Source organism: Dendrobates tinctorius, unplaced genomic scaffold (assembly GCF_039654945.1).
Source record: "Dendrobates tinctorius isolate UK_male_01 unplaced genomic scaffold, ASM3965494v1 ptg000120l, whole genome shotgun sequence".
In the NCBI taxonomy this organism is placed as follows: Eukaryota; Metazoa; Chordata; class Amphibia; order Anura; family Dendrobatidae; genus Dendrobates; species Dendrobates tinctorius.
The window spans coordinates 40,793,397-40,816,720 of NW_027361788.1; the positions used below are offsets into that span (position 1 = coordinate 40,793,397).

General features: G+C 42.5%; 1 protein-coding gene across 1 annotated transcript in view; it reads left to right on the plus strand.

Moving 5' to 3' along the window:
* KCND1 (potassium voltage-gated channel subfamily D member 1) overlaps nucleotides 1-8,313 on the plus strand; it is a 98,905-nt gene extending 90,592 nt beyond the window's left edge. The window contains exon 7 of the mRNA XM_073541220.1: nucleotides 6,337-8,313. Coding sequence (XP_073397321.1) covers nucleotides 6,337-6,538 — 202 coding nt within the window. The 3' untranslated portion in view covers nucleotides 6,539-8,313. The remainder of the gene's footprint in view (nucleotides 1-6,336) is intronic.
* The last annotated feature ends 15,011 nt before the right edge of the window (nucleotides 8,314-23,324 follow it).

Consider the following 23,324-nt stretch of genomic DNA (forward strand, 5'->3'; position numbering starts at 1 on the left):
TAAACATCAAGTCATCAATGTAGCGGCCCAGCCATATAATGTTGTCCTTAAAGGGATTATCCTCAATATAAATATATTTTTCCTCCCAAACGGACATAACGATGTTCGCTAGGGACGGAGAAAATTTCGCACCCATACTCACGCCCTGTATCTGGAGAAAATACCTCTCATCAAAAGAAAAGTAATTATGCGTTAGTAAGAATCGTATGGCCTTCAAAAGGAAAGTTTGAATATGAGCTGGATATTTGCTGTACTTAGATAGTATTCGGCACAGCTTATAGCAACATGATGGGGGATAGAAGGATATAGTCCTACTACATCACAAGAGAGCCAAGAATAGTCAGCCTGCTATTGAATTTTCTCTAATATAGAAACAGTGACTTTTGTGCCTCTCAAATAACTTGGTGTCAAAGGTACCAAAGGTTGGAGGTAGGGATCCACCCATTCCCCCAGTCTCTCACTAAATGAGCCTATCCCTGAGACTATTGGTCTAAAAGGAGGGGGAAAGATTTCTTTATGTACCTTGGGAAGTGAGTGGTACACTGGAATAATAGGTGAAACACAATAGATATACTTTTGTATTTTTTCAGAAATAGCACCCTCATTTACACCCTCTTGTAGCAGCTGGGATAATTTTAAATTGAAAAAAGAGGTCGGATTAGAATGTAATTCATTATAAACATTAGTATCTTCTAGACTGGAAAGATTCATTTTTTTATAAAGTCCCGAATTGAGGATCACAATAGCCCCCCGCCTTGTCAGCAGACGTGACAAGGAGGTCACCATTTGCCCTCAACTCACGGATCGCCCTGTGCTCAGCTTTACTTAAGTTATATTTAACCCGGGCTGAACCCTCAGCGTGATATAATGAAACCAGTTCATTCTCTATGGCTTCCTGAAAAAAATCTAAAGAAGGTGGCCTGGATTTAATTGGAGAAAATTGTGTGTTATATGTTTTAAAGACATTATTTAAATTAACCTCACTTAATATGTTATCATCACTATCCAGCTGTCTAAGATTTTGCAGGGTACATTGATCAGAAAAATACAAACAATCAGTATTAATATTGGTAACAGGTAAAGCAGAATCATACGCAGATTGTACAGCCTCTTTGCTGATATGAACTTTCAGAGTCAAATTACGCGCAAATCTATTGATATCTACTATAGTGTCATAAAGATCACATTTTTTACAAGGTGAAAAACCCAGTCCTTTTGATAGCAGCGATATCTGCGGTTCTGTAAGAATATAACTCGACAGATTAAAGATAGGAATGTTCATATTTTCCGCTTCCTTGTTCTCAGACATGAGCCGGTTGGCCCTGTGTTTTCTGCCACCCCTCCTCCTCGATCGTTTTTTGGCATGGCTCCTTCTTGCAGAAAATCTCTTTTATAATGTTTTTTATTTATATTCTGATCAGTAGGTAATGAGGAAATAGAAGAGTCCATTAGTTCATCAGAAGTTTCTCCAAATGAGGTGTCTGAAATAGCAGAGGAATTGCTGAAAGAGACTTTGGATTTTTTAAACCAAGATTTTTTTCTTTTGAGTATAGATGGAGGGTAATGCGACCAGTTGTAAACTTTGTTACTCTTATAGTCCTCCAAATCTCTTATAAATTTTCTTTTTTTGATGGATACTATAGAGTTCTCCCTTCTTTTTAAGTTGTTATGCATTCTCTCCAAGAACTTGGTTTTATTGTCTGATATAGGCAAATCATTAACAGACTTTTTCACCATCTCAATTTCAACATTCAATTTATCCAGCTCTTTAGATTCCTCATCTATAATCAGTTCAATTAATTTTAGTGAACATTCACTTAGAACCTTATTCCAATTCGTCTGGAAATCCATACCATAAGAAGTTGTGGGTTGTTTATTCAAACGCAGTCCACGGGGGATCATTTTTCTCTCCAGATAACCATTGAGAGAGTTATGATCCCACCAAAGTTTGAGAGGCACAAAAGTCACTGTTTCTATATTAGAGAAAATTCAATAGCAGGCTGACTATTCTTGGCTCTCTTGTGATGTAGTAGGACTATATCCTTCTATCCCCCATCATGTTGCTATAAGCTGTGCCGAATACTATCTAAGTACAGCAAATATCCAGCTCATATTCAAACTTTCCTTTTGAAGGCCATACGATTCTTACTAACGCATAATTACTTTTCTTTTGATGAGAGGTATTTTCTCCAGATACAGGGCGTGAGTATGGGTGCGAAATTTTCTCCGTCCCTAGCGAACATCGTTATGTCCGTTTGGGAGGAAAAATATATTTATATTGAGGATAATCCCTTTAAGGACAACATTATATGGCTGGGACGCTATATTGATGACTTGATGTTTATCTGGAGGGGTGACGCCTTATCTTTGGATGAGTTTGTTGTTTATCTGAATAACAATGATTTCAATTTACGCTTTACCAGTTCTAGTGACATGTGTTCCATCAATTTTCTGGATTTATTGTTATTTGGAGACAGCAGTGGGAGTAAAGTTACCGTGGCCCCTTATAGGAAACCCACGGCATGCAACAGCATTCTCATGGCAACTTCTAACCATCCCAAACATGTTATAAAAAATATTCCAGTAGGTGAACTTACTAGATTAAAAAGAAACAGCACCTTGGATACGGACTTTGAGATGGAAGCCAACAAAACCTGCACTAACCTATTAAAAAGAGGATATTCTAAGTGGTCACTTAGCAGAGCTAAAGGAATTGTTAATAATATTGATAGAAGTTCACTTCTTCAGGAGAAAACTGAGAGACGTTCAATGAACTCATTTGATTCGAAGGTGGTATTTAGTACTAATTACAGCCCACAATACAATACCATAGTTAGCATTATAAAACGGTACTTGCCACTCTTAACGCAGGATGATGTTTTAAAAAATATTGTAAATAATCACAATGTGGCGTTTGTAGCTAAACGGGCACCTACCTTAGTGTCTTTATTGTCTCCTAGCATGTTTATTGATCAGAATAAGAAGTCCAATAATTGGTTAAAAACTATACAAACTGTGGGTTTCTTCAAATGTGGAGCTAATGTCTGAATCTGCTGCGGCTTTGCCAATAAATCATAAGTTTTTTCTTCATTTTCTAATAATAAAGAGTTTAGTGTTACATCTTTTATAAACTGCAACACTGAAAATGTGATCTATTTGATCAGCTGCAGCTCTTGTAGACTTCAGTATATTGGTTGTACCATGAATTCATTGAAAACCAGGATGAGAAAACACATATTGGATGCTAAAAATTTACCTTTGGTTGGAGCTTCAGTTGTTTCACGCCAATTCTCTAAAATTCATAGTGGTAATTTATCTAGTTTTTCCTTAATGGGAATTGAACAAGTAAAAAAACCTCTTAGAGGGGGGGACTTACGCAGGAAGGTTCTAGCTGGAGAAAGTAAATGGATTTTTGAAATGGGTACAAGAACTCCTTTAGGATTTAATAGCCGTACAGATATTATTCTGCATTATTGAGGTTTCAGTGGCGTTCATTTTATTCATGTTAAATATAAGAATTTTTTTTTTTCAAATTTAAATTTATTTTTTTTTTCCATCATCCTATACATCATGTCATTTTCTAGGACGTTTACTTGTATTTTTTATTACATAAGAAACAGTTGTCTGTTTTGTAGCAATGCTGTTAGTTAATCCACAGTAGCGAATGTGTTACACCTTTTTTCTGCACACATGTTTGTAATCATTTGCACTAATTTTATTCAGGATTGCCTTTTATATGGCTCCACATACAAGGAGCAGATTACCGTAGGTTTGGACCGTGAAGAAGGCGGATTAGGCCGCCGAAACGCGTAGTCCCATTTGCGCTAATTTCTGCCATACACTCTGGTTTCTGATTCTTGTGGGTCGTTTTTATACCTTGTTGAAGAAATAAAGAAAAGCATCATTTTACTCCAATCCTGGTTTGCTGAGTTCTTGCTGGATTTCCTTTTGTTTCTCATATATATATATATATATATATATATATATATATATATATACTAGCTGAAGAGCCCGGCGCTGCCCGGGCATAGTAACTAACTATGGTTAGTTATAGCAAATTATAATTATCCTCCATCCCATAGTCCCGTGCCCATATACCCATCATACATATCCACGATCCCATCGGCCCGTGCCCATATACCCATCATACATATTCTCCATCCCATAGTCCCGTGCCCATATACCCATCACACATTCTCCATCCCATAGTCCCGTGTCCATATACCCATTATACACATCCTCCATCCCATAGTCGAGTGCCCATATACCCATCACACATCCTTCATCTCATAGTCCCATGCCCATATACCCATCATACATATCCTCCATCCCATAGTCCCGTGCTCATATACCCATAATACATATCCACCATCACATAGTCCCGTGCCCATATACCCATCATACACATCCTCCATCCCATAGTCCCGTGCCCATATACCCGTCATACATATCCGCCATCCCATAGTCCCGTGCCCATATACCCATCACACATCCTCCATCCCATAGTCCCATGCCCATATACCCATCATACATATTCTCCAGCGCAGGAGCGCGGTGCCGAGGAGATTGTGTAGATGATGCTGCACTGCGCTTCTCGCTCGGCCTAGGCCTGCTGCACTGCGCTTCTCGCTCGGCCTAGGCCTGCTGCACTGCGCTTCTCGCTCGGCCTAGGCCTGCTGCTCTGCCAACTCATGCTCTGCATTGCATTCTTGTAGCACAAGCTGCATCCGCATTTGAGGGTCAGATCCGCCCAGATGCAGCAGAATAAGTGGCAAGCAAGAGTCTATTCCACTCCGGGAGCTACAGCTGCTGCTGGCCCCTTCTGAGTCGGACAGATCTCCACTGCTGCCACTGGTCCAAGGCTCTGGTTCCCCAGTAGTCACAGCAGGCTCCCTCCTCTTCCCCAGTAGTCACAGCAGGCTCCCTCCTCTTCCCCAGTAGTCACAGCAGGCTCCCTCCTCTTCCCCAGTAGTCACAGCAGGCTCCCTCCTCTTCCCCAGTAGTCACAGCAGGCTCCCTCCTCTTCCCCAGTAGTCATGTAAGGCTCCATAGCAGAAGGCTTTCCTTAGACCTCTCCCGTTGGGTAAAAAAATTAATTCCTTAGGATGTTTTACTGTCATCTTCCCTAGTGATATGTAAAATGCTGACCAGTGCCACTGGAAGGGACATTTTACTCATAGAAGAATCCCTCCGTATATTATATATCAGACATTATAAGCCACAGGCTATTATCACACACAGATTCAGTAGATGTGGCGGAGGCAGCAGTCACAATGATCTCTGCCCAGCCCAAAGCTGTCTTAAATAAGTACATTAATAGACATAAATAATGAATAGGATCACTCCTGTGTCCAGAGCACTGCCTGACCTGTTCTGTGAGGGCGGGGGATTGTGGACACTTCAGCACCTCTGCCCAATACTGCGGCCTCTGCTGCCACCTGTTCCCTGAGGGGCTCTGTAGTTTTCTGTTGTCCTTAGTCAGATGCATAAAGGTGGACTTTAAGGTGCCATCCAAATGCACATTCAACCCAAAACTATTGCTCCCCTTCCCCCACACACCAAGCATGTATGTGGGGAGAAGGAAATAAACTGCTATCAGACACCTCTGGTGGTCGTTTGTGGGAATCCAGCATGCCCTACCCTCCATTATGGGGAGAGGCAAGGCATCTCATCCTACATCAGTCATCTATTGTGTATGGGCCCCAGGGCTCATCTGTACCAGGCCCCTCCGGCACCAGTGTCATTTATACCAGGCCCATCCGGCCCCAGTGCTTATCTGTAGCAGGCCCCTCCAGCCCAAGTGCCATTTATACCAGGCCCCTTTGGCCCCAGTGGTCATCTGTACCAGGCCACTCCAGACCCAGTGCCATTTATACCAGGCCCCTATGGCCCCAGTGCTCATCTGTACAAGGCCCATCCGGCCCCTGTGCCATTTATACCAGGCCCCTCTGGCCCCAGTGCCATTTATACCAGGCCCCTCTGGCCCCAGTGATCATCTGTACCAGGCCCCTCCGGCCCCAGTGTCATTTGTACCAGAGTCTCTGTATGTGGCAGCAGGATCCTTGGGTCCATTTCCACCACCTGGATGTTCCTCTCCACCTTCTGGAAAGTGATGTGCTTCTGAGGATATCTGCAGATTGGAGGTCTTCCTGACCACACAGGTTACATTGCTGGGGGTGGCATTGGAGCAGGGGGGCACTGGGTTCCAGGGGGGCACCAACCAATCAATAATTGGATCCAGTGCTATGAATAAAGCCTCCCTGAGGCTCTGCATCCACACCCAAGAAATCTTTCCCGTGTCTTATGCTGTGTGGGTTTTGTCTTCTTTCTTTCCAGTCGCTCCAGTCTCAATGCCAAAACCCACGGGAACCTGAAGCTTAATTGTGAGACGTCCGATCTGACAGCTGCCATTATCAGCATCCCAACGCCGCCCGCCAACACTCCAGATGAGCCCTCATCACCGAATGCTGGCGTCATGAGGAATTCCAGTGTGACCGCCAGATATTACCAGGAGACTGTCAGGATCTCCAGCTTGTAGGGTCTGGGGTACCCCGAAAGGAAGGAGTGGCGTCTCCATGCACACTGTGACACCTCACATCATCCATATATACCAGACAATCAACCCATCGCCACATGGACAGCAGAACCGACGACATCACACAGACAGCACACCACCGCACCAAACACCGTTGCTACTGCACAACGACAACACGGCCACATGCTGCCCTCACTCAGAACAGCACAACTTTACTGGTCTCAATGGCCCATGACATCGCTGCACACACTCATACCACATCCAAGAGAATGAAACAGTTAAAGGACATGGGCAAATAAAAAGCACATTTTAGTATGTCGTGCAGGGGGTGGTAGAGACCGGCAGGGGGCACAGTCAGCAGTCTGGGCCATGAGACTGTGATACCTGGCCACCACATATCATGGCCACCCAGTAGGGGTATGAGATGGCAAATGGATCCTCGTAGAAGGGGTTAAAGCATATCTTGGGCTGAAGGGATGACAGGTAATGGGGTGTCAGGACCATGACAGACAGTGAAGGTCAATTTATAGGTTGTCAGGATATTCTCAGACCCTGAAGGTCAATATATGGGGTTGACAGGTTTTTTTGTAGAAGGTGCAGAGGGTGAAATAAGAGGTGAAATAATGTAACAGACACTTGTGGTTCAGTTTTTGGGTGACTTTTACAGATATGTAAGGTCAGACTATGGGGCAGCATGAAGGCCTCGCAGACATGGGAGTGATATGTAAAGGGGGAAGGTTCCATCGTCATCGCTCTTCATGCCCTCAGTTTCTTCCTCACCCCCATACACATACCTACTGAGTTTGGTGGCACCGATCAACCATCTACTGCAGATAGGCGACTGCTTGGATCCCCCGAGAGATGATTGTGGAGGAGAGAAGGTACACACATATTTTGATTTTGAGTCCTCCTAGAAGATGATCTGCAATCATAGTTCTCTATAAGCGGCTTATGGTCCTGTCCCCACTTGGGAAATGTGTGTATGGGGGCTAGGGGAGTACCTGTGGCAAAACAAGTGTCAGCTGTCTAAGGTGTATGGGCAGCTTTAAATATACACACACGTCACATACACGTCACATACACGGTATATACACACGTTACATACACATCATGTACGCGGTATATACACACATTACATACACATCACATACGCAGTGTATACACACACGTTACATACACATCATGTACGTGGTATATACACACGTTACATACACATCACGTACGTGGTATATACACACATCACTTACGCGGTATATACACAAACGTTACATACACATCACGTACGCGGTATATACACGTTACACACACATCACATACGCGGTATATACACACATTACATACACATCATGTACGCGGTATATACACGTTACACACACATCACATACGCGGTATATACACACATTACATACACATCATGTACGCGGTATATACACACACGTTCCATACACATCACATACGCGGTATATACAGAAAACGTTACATGCATATCACGTATATACACATTACATACACACATCACATATGCAGTATATACATGTCATGACCGCTGTATATACAGTCACGCATCACGTATACATATACACACGTCATGTAAGCTGTACACATACAGTGGGTACGGAAAGTATTCAGACCCCTTTCCATTTTTCACTCGTTTCATTGCAGCCAAATTCAAAAAAGTTCATTTTTTTTCTCATTATTGTACACTCTGCCCCCATCTTGACTGAAAAAAAAAACAGAAATTTAGAATTTTTTTCAAATTTATTAAAAAAGAAAAACTGATATATCACATGATCAAAAGTATTCAGATCCTTTGCTTAGACACTCATATTTAAGTCACATGCTGTCCATTTCCTTGTGATCCTCCTTGAGATGGTTCTATTCCTTCATTGGAGTCCAGCTGTGTTTAATTAAACTGATAGGACTTGATTTGTAAAGGCACACACCTGTCTATATAAGACCTCACAGCTCACAGTGCATGTCAGACCAAATGAGAATCATGAGGTCAAAGGAACTGGCCAAGGCGCTCAGAGACAGAATTGTGGCAAGGCACAGATCTGGCCAAGGATACAAAAGAATTTCTGCAGTGCTCAAGGTTCCTAAGAGCACAGTGGCCTCCATAATCCTTAAATGGAAGAAGTTTGGGACCATCAGAACTCTTCCTAGACCTGGCCGTCCAGCCAAACTGAGCAATTGTGGGAGAAGAGCTCCATAGATGCAGTAGAGAGGTGGGAGAAAGTGGCACAAAGCCAACTATCACTACAGCCCTCCACCAGTCAGGCCTTTATGGCATAGTGGCCCGACGGAAGCCTCTCCTCAGTGCCAGACATCTGAAAGCCTGCATAGAGTTTGCTAAAAAAAATGTTACGGCCACGCGCGACTGGACACAGCGCCTCCAGCAGGGTGGATTTAGATGACACGCGTGACCCTGGATACACCGCCCCCAGTTGGGCGAATTTAAATAATAAAACGTGCAGCTGGATACGCCGCCTCCAACAGGCGAAGTTCGGAAATACACGGATGTCAAGAAACTCCGCCTCCAGTAAGGCGAATTTAAACAATAAAAGGGAAAACCTGGGTAACAATAACAATGGTGGCCCTGCGATAGGGAACGGGGACATGGAGACCTCCTGCACTCCCGAGTCAGTGTCTCTACACTCCTAACATTCCCTAGGCCGGTTCTGCACCAGGCGACGATCAGGAACCTAAAAACCCTGACTCGCCCTGCACCTAAACCCTCACTAGTGAAGTGGACGGTGCGGAAACTAATCCCACCACTGCACTAAAACACACATGAGGAAAAGAGACAAAACAAGGGAACACCACTTAGCTTTGCTCTGTTGCTTACGCTCCCAGCAACAGAGCCCACCACCTGCGTGCATCTTTTCCTCCGACCGGATCCAACACCATAGTGCAGCCTTGGAGCAAACAGAGTCCATCACCTGCGTGCAGCTGTCCAGAAACAGAGTCCAGCATATGAGTCCAGCTTTCCAGCAAAAGAGTCCAACATCTTGAGTCCAGCTTTCCAGCAACCGAGTCCAGCATCATGAGTGCAGCTCTACACCATAGCTGCCACTCCACCAAGCCATACAAGAACTCCTTGCTGACACCATAGCTGCAACTCCACCAAGCCATGCCAGCCCTCCTTGCAGACACCATAGCTGCCACTCCAGGACTCTCACTGAGCTGCCCGGGTCTCTCCTTCAGCTCCATCCTTCACCCAGGCTTGCTTGTAACTGAGGACTATCACCAACAATGATTACCACACCTGACACTCTTTTATAGAGCAATCACACCTGTTTTATAATTACGTGCACAAAACTAAAGTAACCAAAGTGCAATGACCCTAATGGCCACCGAGGGAAAACTAGAACTGAAACCACCACAGTGCAATGACCCTAATGGCCACCGGGGGGAAACTAGAACTGAAACCAAACTTTAGCACACAGCCAAAGGAAAAAAAAGGTTACTTGTGCATTTTCTCTGTCATATCCAACCTGGATCATGACAAAAAAAACACATGAAGGACTCCCAGACTATGAGAAATAAGATTTTCGGTCTGATGAGACAAAGATAGAACTTTTTGATGATAATTCTAAGCGGTATGTGTGGAGAAAACCAGCCACTGCTCATCACCTGTCTAATACAACAATCCTAACAGTGAAACATGGTGGTGGCAGCATCATGCTACGGGGGTGTTTTTCAACTGTAGGGACAGGACCACTGGTTGAAACTGAAGGAAACATGAATGTGGCCAAGTACAGAGATATCCTGGATGAAAACCTCTTCCAGAGTGCTCTGGACCTCAGACTTGGCTGAAGGTTTACCTTCCAACAAGACAATGACACTAAGCACACAGCTAAAATAACAAAGGAGTGGCTTCGGAACAACTTCGTGACCATTCTTGACTGGCGCAGCCAGAGCCCTGACCTAAACCCAATTGAGCATCTCTGGAGAGATCTGAAAATGGCTGTCCACCAACGTTCACCATCCAACCTGATGGAACTGGAAAGGATCTGCAAGGAAGAATGGCAGAGGATCCCCAAATCCAGGTGTGAAAAACTTGTTGCATCATTCCCAAGAAGACTCATGGCTGTACTAGCTCAAAAGGGGGCTTCTACTCAATACTGAGCAAAGGGGCTGAATACTTATGACCATGTGATATTTCAGTCTTTCATTTGTAATAAATTTGCAAAAAATGTCTACATTTCTGTTTTTTTCAGTCAAGATGGGGTGCAGAGTGAACATTAATGAGGAAAAAATGAACTTTTTTGAATTTACCAAATGGCTGCAATGAAACAAAGAGTGAAAAATGTAAAGGGGTCTGAATATTTTCCGTACCAACTGTACACATCACATATGCAGTATGCATATGTCACATACATGGTATATACACACACGTTATGTACGCGTTATATACACGTCACGTACATGGTATAAACACACACATCACATATGCAGTATACACTTCACGTATGCGGCATATGCTCACATGTCGCATATGCGGTACATACACAAGTCACGTATGCAGTATACACACGTCACATCTGCAGCATATACACACGCTACGTATGCGGTATACACACCAATGTACCCCCTGGACTGACATTTCTGTAGTCTAGAGTAATGCACAAATTGAGAGGAATCTATGCACATATTCTTGTCTATACGTTGTGGTGGGGAGGGTCCCTGCATTTGGCGCTGAGACACATTGCACACGCGTGTATGGAGCCAGTATGGACATGTATGTACAGACCTGTAGATACGGACACTTCTATAATGCCTACATGCACAGAGCCATGTGCAGTATATAGCTGCACAGCCTTGTATATATATGTACACGTATGCACAGCACAGTATAGATGGGTAGTCACCGCCATGTTTATGACTATGCAGAGCCCCTGTATGCACAGCAGTGTATGTGTATATATAGGTACAGCATGTATGTGTATATATGTACAGCACTGTATTAATGGAGGCATTGTGTTCCAGGATCTACGATGCAGATTGGCTAGGTCAGGCGACTATGCATAATAAAGCCGGGTGGTGGGCCGCAACCCCCTGCAAGGGAATCGAGAGGATTCAGTAAGAGCTTCTGACTCAGGGACACACAGATTTTCTTCTTCCTTTTTTGTCGGCCTTCATGTCTAAGGCCTTGCAGACCCTCTGGCCGGGCTACTCGGCGATACAGAGATTTGCTCTGTCACATTGTAACTATGGATTCTCATTGGGGTAGTGATCAGTGTTGTGACCCACCACTGTAAAACCACTGGTGGGATTTTTGATTACACAAGACTTTGCCCCCATAGACTTCAAGGTGAGTCACGTTACGCTTGTGTGAAAAATGTCGCCGTATAGTCCGAGCCTAATACGTCTGATCCTTGCAACCAGTGACCACTGCATGCCACCAGCCCCACTGTGCTGCCTGCCCACCGCCTGCAAGGAAGAAACCAATGTGATGGCCAGGATGTGTCAGCGAGGAGGGAGCACACCACCTGACCCTCCTTCTGTTCTTCTCATAGAAACAATGTCACATTGTGTGCGGCATGATGTCGTGTAATATTGTGATACATGTATGATATCATTGTGTGCGGTATGATGCCATTGTGATATATGTATGATGTCATTGTGTGATACAGGCAGATGTATGATGTCATTGTGTGATACAAGCAGCGGTATGATGTCATTGTGTGAGGTATGATGCCATTGTGATATATGTATGATGTCATTGTGTGTGGTATGATGTCATTGTGTGATACAGGCAGATGTATGATGTCATTGTGATACATGTATGATGCCATTGTGTGATACAAGCAGCGGTATGATGTCATTGTGATATATGTATGATGTCATTGTGTGCGGTATGATGTCATTGTGATACATATATGATGTCACTGTGTGACACAGGCAGAGGTATGATGTCATTGTGATACATGTATGATGTCATTGTGTGAGGTATGATGTCATTGTGTGATACAGGCATATGCATGATGTCATTGTGATACATGTATGATGTCATTGTGTGATACAGGCAGATGTATGATGTCATTGTGATACATGTATGATGTCATTGTGTGATACAGGCAGATGTATGATGTCATTGTGATACATGTATGATGTCATAGTGTGAGGTTTGATGTCATTGTGATACATGTATGATGTCATTGTGTGATACAGGCAGATATATGATGTCATTGTGATATATGTATGATGTCATAGTGAGGTTTGATGTCATTGTGATACATGTATGATGTCATTGTGTGATACAGGCAGATGTATGATGTCATTGTGATACATGTATGATGTCATAGTGTGAGGTTTGATGTCATTGTGATACATGTATGATGTCATTGTGTGATACAGGCAGATGTATGATGTCATTGTGATACATGTATGATGTCATTGTGTGATACAGGCAGATGTATGATGTCATTGTGATACATGTATGATGTCATTGTGTGAGGTATGATGTCATTGTGTGCAGTATGATGTCGTTGTGATACATGTATGATGTCATTGTGTGATACAGGTAGATGTATGATGTCATTGTGATACATGTATGATGTCACTGTGGGATACAAGCAGAGTATGATGTAATTGTGCCATGCTTGGTGTTGACATGATGTCAATAGGCAGGACGTGATGTCATGTTGCCATTTTTGCACAGGAATGGTGTACTGTAATTGTGTGATATTTTGTAGCGGCATGACGTCATTGTGTAATTCCTGCGGATGTACATTACAAGAGTTACGCAGTAGTTATGTGAGGTATGATGTCATTGTGCTCTGATGTCATCATAGGATTCTTGCAGCGGTATGATGTCATGTTTCTAACTGACATGATGTCATTGTGCTAGGTATGATGCAATTATGTGTGGTGTGATGTTATGCTGCAATTGTCACGGAAGTATGATGTCATTGTGCTAGGTATGATGTCCACGTATGCTTCCTGCAGAGGTGTGATGTCTGTGTAATTCTTGCAGATGTATGATGCCATTGCGCAACGTATTATGTTAGACCCTGTCATTCTGCTTTTCTTGCAGAGGTATGATGTCACTGTTTATGGTATGATGTCATACATTATTTTTGTGCAGGTGTGATATCATTGTGTGATTGTTGTACAATCATGGTGTGGCCGAAGAAAACGTGGTCGGGTCGTAAGTCTGCGGCAATACAGTGGGGTAATGCCATGGCGTATTTGGGCGCCATCTGCAGGCTAACAATGGGCATTACAAGGGCCGTTCTATGCATGTTGTGACTTTCATATATGCACATGTGGGCACAATTCACACGCAGCCATATGTCAGGGTGGGGGAGGGGTATTATGAGCTTGTCTGGGTGCCGTTCTAGGTACCTGTCCACACGGTCCTGATGTACAAGACCTGGGGCGAATATTTGGATTGTTTTTTTTCGTTGTATTGCTTGTAGGTTAGCAACCCGCAGACTGAAGCCTCTGTGTGTACTGGGGGGTCCCAGAATCCCCAGCTCTGTGCATCGCTCCCCTGTATAGACTATCCATGCCTGTCCATGGCACCTTCTGCAGAGCATCCGCTTGTCTATGACACCTGCAGGATTGTTGCTCTAGCCACCCACGAAAATTGCTCATGGCCTATGGAATCTGCAGGCTCTTACTTTATAGCTCATCACTTGCCTTGTCTATTGCACCGTTCTGCAGAGCATTGCTTCCCCCGGTCCATGATACTTGCAGAATGTTGCTGTTTGCTTGCAGACCATCGCTCTTCTTGCCGTTTGCGGAATGTTCCCCCAGACCTGTCATTTTTCTCAGTTTCTGAAATATCTAGCAAACTGCTCACCCTGCCCATGGTATCTGCAGAGCATTGCATCTTCCATCTATGCAGACTCCTGCTCTCCCTCTCTGCACAAAATCTCATTTCCAATATCTGCAATATTAGTACAGAAGTGAAGTCCCTACCTGCAGAACCTTGCACTTCATATACTTGAAAGCTGCAGAACATCACGTCTGTCTAGTAAATCACACTGGAGAGGAGAAAGCATATTGATTTCAATGAAACAGGTGTGTAATGCACCATTTCCCCTGCGGGGGAGCTGCAGGGAGAGTGACACTTGCTGCCAGGAGCCACTTTGACTTCTAGTGACCCAAGAACAAGAAATGTCACAGTGTCTACAGCACACACACAATGGGCCACCAATGGATCCTTAAAGCAACATGCTCCAATTTACTTTGCTCGATCTACTGAGAGCCATGGACACTGTGAGCAGCCAACTACATCTTATGCGCCTTGATTTCTCCTGTCACTCAAATAATGGACCCGCTCAGAGCAGTTGTCACTATCTTGTCTTCCATGCATGTTACTCGTCTGTCGTCACCTGGATCGGGTGGTGTGGGGGGATGTTTCTGAGTCTGCATCTCATTTGTCCTTTTAAATTAAATATTTTGATGATAAGGAATCAAAATAAAAGAACTAAAAAAAAAAGTACTGTCCTATTATTGGTTTAGACAGTTCTGAGATATAACAAAATATATGATCAAAGAGCACTCTACTGCTGAGATCCAAGAAGACATCACATATTATATGATCAGAAAGTACTCTACTAATGAGATATAAGACCCAATTCCATATTATGTGATGAGAGCACTCTATTACTGAGATATAAGAACCGCTCACCTATAATATGATCAGAAAGCACTCTACTATTGAGATATAAAAAACGATCATGTATTGTATGATCAGAAAGTACTGAAATATAATAATCTTTATTTTTATATAGCGCTAACATATTCCGCAGCGCTTTACAGTTTGCACACATTAACATCGCTGTCGCCGATGGGGCTCACAATCTAGATGTAATAACCAATCCCACATTATGTGATCAGAGAGCACTCTACTGCTGAAATACAAGAAGACATCACATATAATCAGAAAGCACTCTACTTCTGAGATATACAGTGGCATGCAAAAGTTTAGGCACCCCTGGTCAAAATTACTGTTATTGTGAACAGTTAAGCAAGTTGAAGATAAAATGATCTCTAAAAGGCCTAAAGTTAAAGATGACACATTTGTTTTGTATTTTAGGCTAAAAAGTAATACACATTGTAATTTTTTCACATTTTAAAAATTACAAAAAGAAAAATGGTCCGATGCTAAAGTTTGGGCACCTTTGGAGATTTGTGTGCTCAGATAACTTTGACCAAGGTTTCAGACCTTAATTAGCCTGTAAGGGTTATGGCTTGTTCACCCTCAATGTTAGGAAAGACCAGCTGATGCAGATTCCACAGGTTTAGAAACACATAGCCTCCTCTAACCTTGTGCGAAAAAACAGCCACCATGGGTTCTTTTAAGCAGCTGCCTAGCACTCTGAAAATGAAAATGGTGGAGGCCCACAAAGCAGGAGAAGGCTATAAGAAGATAGCAAAGCGTTTTCAAGTTGTCCTTTCCTCAGTTCAATATATAATTCAGAAATAGCAGTTTACTGGAACAGTGGAGGTCAAGATAAGGTCTGGAAGGCCAAGCAAAATTTTAGAGAGAGCTGCTTGTAGGATTGCTAGGAAGGCATATCAGAACCCCCACTTGACTGTAAAAGACCTTCAGAAAGATTTAGCAGATTCTGGAGTTGGTAATTGTTCTACTGTTCAGAGACACCTTATCAAATATGGCCTTCATGGAAGAGTCATAAGAAGAAAACCTCTCCTGCACCCTCACCATAAAATTCAGCATCAGAGGTATGCAAAAGAACATCTAAACAAGCCCAATGCATTTTAGAAACAAGTCCTGTGAATTGTTGAAGTTAAAATAAAACTCTTTGGTTGCAATGATCAAAGGTATGTGCACAGAAAAAATTGCATAGAATTTCAGGAAAAGAACATCTCTCCAACCATTAAGCATGGGGATGGATCAATCATGCTTTGGAGTTGTGTTGCAGACAATGGCACAGGGAACATTTTACAGGCAGAGGGAAGAATGGAGTCAATGAAATTTCAACAAATTCTTGATGCAAACATAACACCATGTGTAAAAAAGCTGAATTTGAAAACAGGATGGCTTCTACAAATGGATAATGATCACACACATCAAAATCCACAATAGACTACCTCAAAAGGCGATAGCTAGAGGTTTTAGGTTTTTCAATGGCCCTCATAGTCCCCCGATTCGATCACCATTGATAATCTGTGGCTAGTCGTCAAAATAGCAGTGCATGCAAGACGACCCAGGAATCTCACAGAAATGGAAGAATTTTCCAAGGAAGAATGGATGAAAATCCATCAAACAAGAATTGAAAGACTCCTGGCTGGCTACTAAAAGCGTTTACAAGCAGTGATATTTTTAAAAGGGAGTGCTACTAGGTACTAACTATGCAGGGTGCCCAAACTTTTGCATTGGCCTATTTTCCTTATTGTAATCTTTAAAATGTTAATATATAATTTTTTGGCCTAAAATACAGAGAAAATGTGTCATCTTTAACTTTAGCCCTTTTAGAGATCATTCCATCTTCAACTTGCTTAACTGGTCACAATAACAGTAATTTTGACCAGTGGTGCCCAAACTTTTACATGAAACTGTAATCAGAAAACACTCTATAACTGAGATATAAGAACGGTTCCCATATTATGTGATCAGAGAGCACTCTACTGCTGTGATATAAATAGATCCCATATTATATGATCAGAGAGCACTCTACTGCTGAGATATAAGAACCGATCCCATATTATGTGATCAGAAACGAGTCTGCTATTGAGATATAAGAACCGATCCCATATTATATGATCAAAGAGCACTCTATTGCTGAGATATAAGAACCGATCACATATTACATGATCAAAGAGTACTCTACTGCTGAGAAATAAGAACCAATCCCATATAATATCAAAGAGCGCTCTACTGCTGAGATATAAGAACCGATCATGTATTATATGATCAGAAAGTACTCTACTACTGTGATATAAGAACCAATCCCATATTATGTGATCAAAGAACACTTTACTGCTGAGATATAAGACATGACATTATATGATCAAAGAGCACTCTACTGCTGAGATTTAACAGATCCCATATTATATAATCAGAAAACACTCTATAACTGAGATATAAGAACGGTTCCCATATTATGTGATCAGAGAGCACTCTACTGCTGTGATATAAATAGATCCCATATTATGTGATCAGAGAGCACTCTACTGCTGAGATATAAGAACCAATCCCATATTATGTGATCAAAGAACACTTTACTGCTGAGATATAAGACATGACATTATATGATCAAAGAGCACTCTACTGCTGAGATTTAACAGATCCCATATTATATAATCAGAAAACACTCTATAACTGAGATATAAGAACGGTTCCCATATTATGTGATCAGAGAGCACTCTACTGCTGTGATATAAATAGATCCCATATTATGTGATCAGAGAGCACTCTACTGCTGAGATATAAGAACCAATCCCATATTATGTGATCAAAGAACACTTTACTGCTGAGATATAAGACATGACATTATATGATCAAAGAGCACTCTACTGCTGAGATTTAACAGATCTCATATTATATAATCAGAAAACACTCTATAACTGAGATATAAGAACGGTTCCCATATTATGTGATCAGAGAGCACTCCACTGCTGAGATATAAGAACCAATCTTATATTATGTGATCAGAATGCACTACTGCTGAGATATAAGACTATATCCCATATTATGTGATCAGAGAGCACTCTATGGCTGAGATATAAGATATCCCATATTATATGATCAGCGGGCTGATAATATAATAGGTATAATTCCTATATTAGGAGAGAACAGAGGATTGCACACAGCCGAAACACCTAGCAACGATGAAAGATAAACACTCCAAAATGTCTCTACCAACAACCGACTCTCCCACTCCTTCACAAGTACAAGACTTAACACTGGCAATCTAGGTTGCCAATGGGGAGTACATATAGCAGAGGGGAGTGTCTGATACTGCACAGCTGAGATCCTCCAACCTGGATGCCTCAGAGACTCTAACCCCTGCACTACTAACAGAAACCTGCACCGTTCAATATGAAGGGGACGTGCTTCTGATCACTGCAGGGGTACGTGAAATCAGACGCTGTGGTCTTCTGGCCCCTCTCTTTTATGGTAAACCAGTGACAGAACCTCCCCCCCTTCTACGAGGGACCTCCGGAACCACAGGGCTGGGTTTATCAGGGTACAACACGTGAAAGGACCGGATTAACCTGACCGCATGAAAATCCGATGCTGGTACCCACATCCTCTCTTCAGGACCATAACCCTTCCAGTGTACCAGATACTGAAGAGACTGACAAACCAAACGAGGATCCACGATCTTAGCTATTTGAAACTGTAAATTCCCATCAACAATGACTGGAGATGGAGGTGATGGTTCGGAGGATGCAACATAATTTTTGAGCAAAGACCGGTGAAACATATTAGGAATGCTAAGAGTAGATGGAACAGGAAGGCAGAATGCTACACGCCTGACGACAGCCATAATCTTATAAGGACCGAAGAACCTGGGACCCAATTTCCAAGAAGGGACCATTAATTTAATGTTCTTTGAGGATAACTACACCAAATCGCCAACAAACAGGTCCGATCAGCCACTCTCTTGTATTTGGACGTAATCTTCTTCAAATTATTGAGAATCCCTTGCCATGCAGACATAATTGATGATGAAAACCGTTCTTCAGGTATATCAGAAGAATGATTCTATTAAACAAGCTGAACTCAGGATTAAACCCGTATGCCCCGAAGAACGGGGACTTACCAGTAGACTCATGACAATGGTTATTCACAGCAAGTTCAGCTAGAGGTAAGTAGGTATCCCAATCCTCTTGATTCACAGACACAAAACACCTAAGAGAAATCTCAAGATTCTGGTTAACCTGTTCAGTTAACCCATTAGACTGAGGATGAAAAGCTGAGGAGAAAGACAGATGGATCCCCAAACAAGTGCAAAATGCTTTCCAAAATTTGGAATAAATAGCACCCACCAGTCAGAAACAATATCGGTAGGAATCCCATGTAATCTCACAATTTTTTTGTTGAAAATTTGCGCCAAGGTCTTGGCGTTGGGTAAGGCGGGTAGCGCAATGTAATGAGACATCTTACTGAAACTGTCCATCATCACCAAAATGACTGTATCACCCATAGATTCGGATAAATCAGTAATGAAATCTACTGACAAATGAGTCCAAGATCTACTGGGAATCGCCAATGGTTGGAGAGACCAAGTCGAGTGAGTATGAGGGATCTTAAGGCGCGCATAGGCAACTACATACTCTAAAACATCCTGATGTACCCCAGACCACCAAAAACGCTGAGTAAGGAGATCTATGGTGGCTTTACTGTCAGGGTGTCCGGCCAAGTCCGAATCATGACTTTCACTTATAACTTTAAGATGTAGATTCACAGGAACAGTTTACCTAAAGGATAGGCAGTCGGGGATTCCCACTGAGCCTCTAAAACCTTGTTTTGAAGGTCAGACCTAATAGCAGCAATAACTACTTTCTTTGACAAAAACCGACCTTGCAGATACATGCAATAATATGGCAATCCCTCAAATTAAATGTGCCCGTGACACTAAAGAGAGAGAAAGGGGAAGGGGCAAACTCCCATAATTATGATACTACAAAAAATCAGAGCATACTGCCCCATACTACAATAAACAACCAAAGAGTATGTAATAAAAAATATAACCTTTATTAATACAATCTCAAAATATTTTCTTTTTCATTAAAAACGACACTTCAAAATGGCGGCCATGGTCCCCACCCATCTTGAAAAGTTTCCCCCCTCCCATATACTAATGTGCCAGAAACAGGAAGTTGATATCACCAACCATTCCCATTTTATTTACGTGTATCCATATAAATGGCCCACCCTGTATTATGTGCTTTGGAAAGGTGCATTTATATTCTCTGTCCTTAAGGATGTCTTGAAAAAGAGAACCAAGGTGTGGTGGAATAAGGCTGCCCTTGAAAACTATCTGCAGAAGGATATCATATCAAGGGGTTTGAGAATCCAGCTTTTCCCCACTTTTAATTCAGAAGTTCTATCCTTTTCATCCAAGTGGGAGGAGACACTGACAAAGTGTTCTCGTACCCTATGTGAGGCAGTGACCCCTCTTACAGCTAGAAGGCGCTGTATGGGCTCCTCAGGATATAAGCTTGGAGGCGTAACTGATGGTGAGACACTGACCAGTGTCGTGATGAATGGCCGGTATGTATCACAGAGGTGGGTGGCCCTGTGATGGAAGCCTGGGCGTGTTTTGCTCAGCAGACCTACAGCTGAGGGATTTTCTTTACATTGGGAGGCTTCCAGGTGACTTGGAGAGTTGGGTGTGTCCAGTCACCTACATACCCACCCAAGGGGTGTGTCTGAATACCCAAGATGAAGCCTGTGTGTGGCTGTGTGTTTGAGGACCTGCGGTGATGTCACGATCACCTGACTAGCAATGTGATAGGTACCTGGGTGTGGTTACAGCTATGTAATGGAGGTGTGTTGGGCACATGTGAGAGAGTGTTTGGGAGTTTGTCAGTGTGGACACATTTCCATGGGTCCAGACTGGAGACTACAGAGTGGTCTGTGTGCAGTGAAAGAGAAGTCTCCCTGCGTGTGTGACTCCAGACCAAACCTGCTTGCTGGACATCGCACAGCCTGAGGAGTGCTAGCTAGAGCCTGAGCCAGAGGAAGGAGGTCTGTGAGATACCTCAGGAGTGGACAGTCTGACAGCCGTGAGTGATCCTGCTATGTTTGTGGGATACCTCTGAGGAGAAGGGGGATCCGGGAACCTGTGTGGCCGACACCAACAGGTAACAGTCAGGAGACTGTGTTATGCTGACCGGGGTCAGAAAGAGACTGTGTTTTCCTATAGAGCTGAATGGTTAATGGACATTGTACTGGTGGCTGCATACTACTTGGTTCATGAGAAGGGGTTTATGCTTTTTACTAATAAACCAAAAGGACTTTGTTTAACCCTGAGTGTCCCAGCATATGCCCCAGCGACCAGCAACGTGAGTGTCCCCCAACACATTCAGTAGGCGCAGCATTACACCTATTAGAATTATTGATTGGTTCCGATAAAAAAAACCTTGGAAAATTTTGAAAAGGAAATTGATCAGATCCGTGAAAAATTACAACAGAATTTGTCCATAGAAGATTTTAAAACATTTGATTTACAGATAGAGGAAGATCTGGGTAAATTTGAACTTGAAATCCAGCAAAATAAAACCAAGAAATTTCAGAGAGATTTGAACGACTACCAATCCAATAGGGTATATCGTTGGAATTCTAGGTCCAATAAAATAAAAAAATCGTTCTGTATCTGTGTCAAGTTTCTCAATTACCTCTGAAGGAGAATGTGGCGGGCGTTTTTTAAGCAAACGCCTAAGATCTGGAGAAGAGGAATTCCCAGAGAATCCCAAAACAAGTCTACTGTGCATTCTATGACTCCGATGGTAAAAAGATCAAATCGAGTCTACAACTTCAGAGACAAGAGACAGCAGCAGAAAAAGAAACCCCTAAAGGTAATCAATCTTTCTGATCATAATTTGACAAAATCACAACTTGAGGTTCTATCTAGGGGTTTATCCTTCTCCCCTACAGGAAAATTGGATTACTTTACGGTAATTAAGGGTTTGGAATTATCTGCTAGGAAATTGCTTTTTTAAAAAAAAACATTTCAGTGCTGATACATCTCATTGTACTTCAGAAACCGAGGTCCAGGCGCTTTATGAACTTGAATCTGTAGCTAGAGAACATAATGAAAATGTTTCTTTTGATCATCCCCCTATACCAGCGCACCTGTTTCGGACCTCTAAGGTTTTTCCACCCTTGTCCACCTGTCCACAAGTTGAGATTTTTGTGAAGGTTGTCAAGGAGTAATTACAGCACCTTGATGATAAGATACAGAATGACAACTTAACCTCCACTCAAAGAAAGGCTATTAAAGAACTAACATCTCTAAAGCATATAGTTATTAAACGGGCGGACAAGGGTGGAAATATTATCCTTTGGCCAGCACATCTTTATGAGACCGAAGCATTTAGGCAGCTTAATTCATCCGTTTGCTACAGACGCCTTGATTCTAACACCAAACAAAAATTTAAGGCCGAATTGTGGGATATCTTGAATGAGGGATTAGAGAATGATGTTATTTCAACAAAGATGAGAGATTCCCTTTTTCAGGAATGTCCTATAACACCTACTTTCTATCTGCTTCCTAAGGTTCACAAGGACCCCCAAAACCCACCAGGTAGACCTATAGTCTCGGGGATTGGAGGTCTTTGTGAATCTTTATGTAAACACATTGATTTTTTTGGTCAAAAATGTGTTGAAACTAAACCCTCTTACGCCAGGGATACGACTGATATACTCAGAAAATTGGATGGGGTACACCTAGAGGATGATATGATCATGGTAACATGTGATGTGGAGACCCTGTATACATCGATTGGTCATGACCACGGAATGAGGGAAGCCAATTTTTTTCTGGATATGACAAATCTTGATTATGATTTGATTGAATTTATCATTTCTTTGTTGCATTTTGTACTTACTTATAATTTTTTTGTGTTCAAGGTCCGCCCCTTCCTACAGCTCCATGGAATTGCAATGGGGGCCACTTGTGCGCCCTCATATGCCAATCTTTTCCTGGGGCTTTGGGAAAGGAAGGTGGTCCTTGACACACCAGGATATGGCAGCCTCATCTTGTGGTCCCGCTATATTGATGATATTTTTTTCATCTGGCATGGCTCCACATCACATCTTGATATCTTTCTTAACAATCTCAATACCAATAATTTAAAT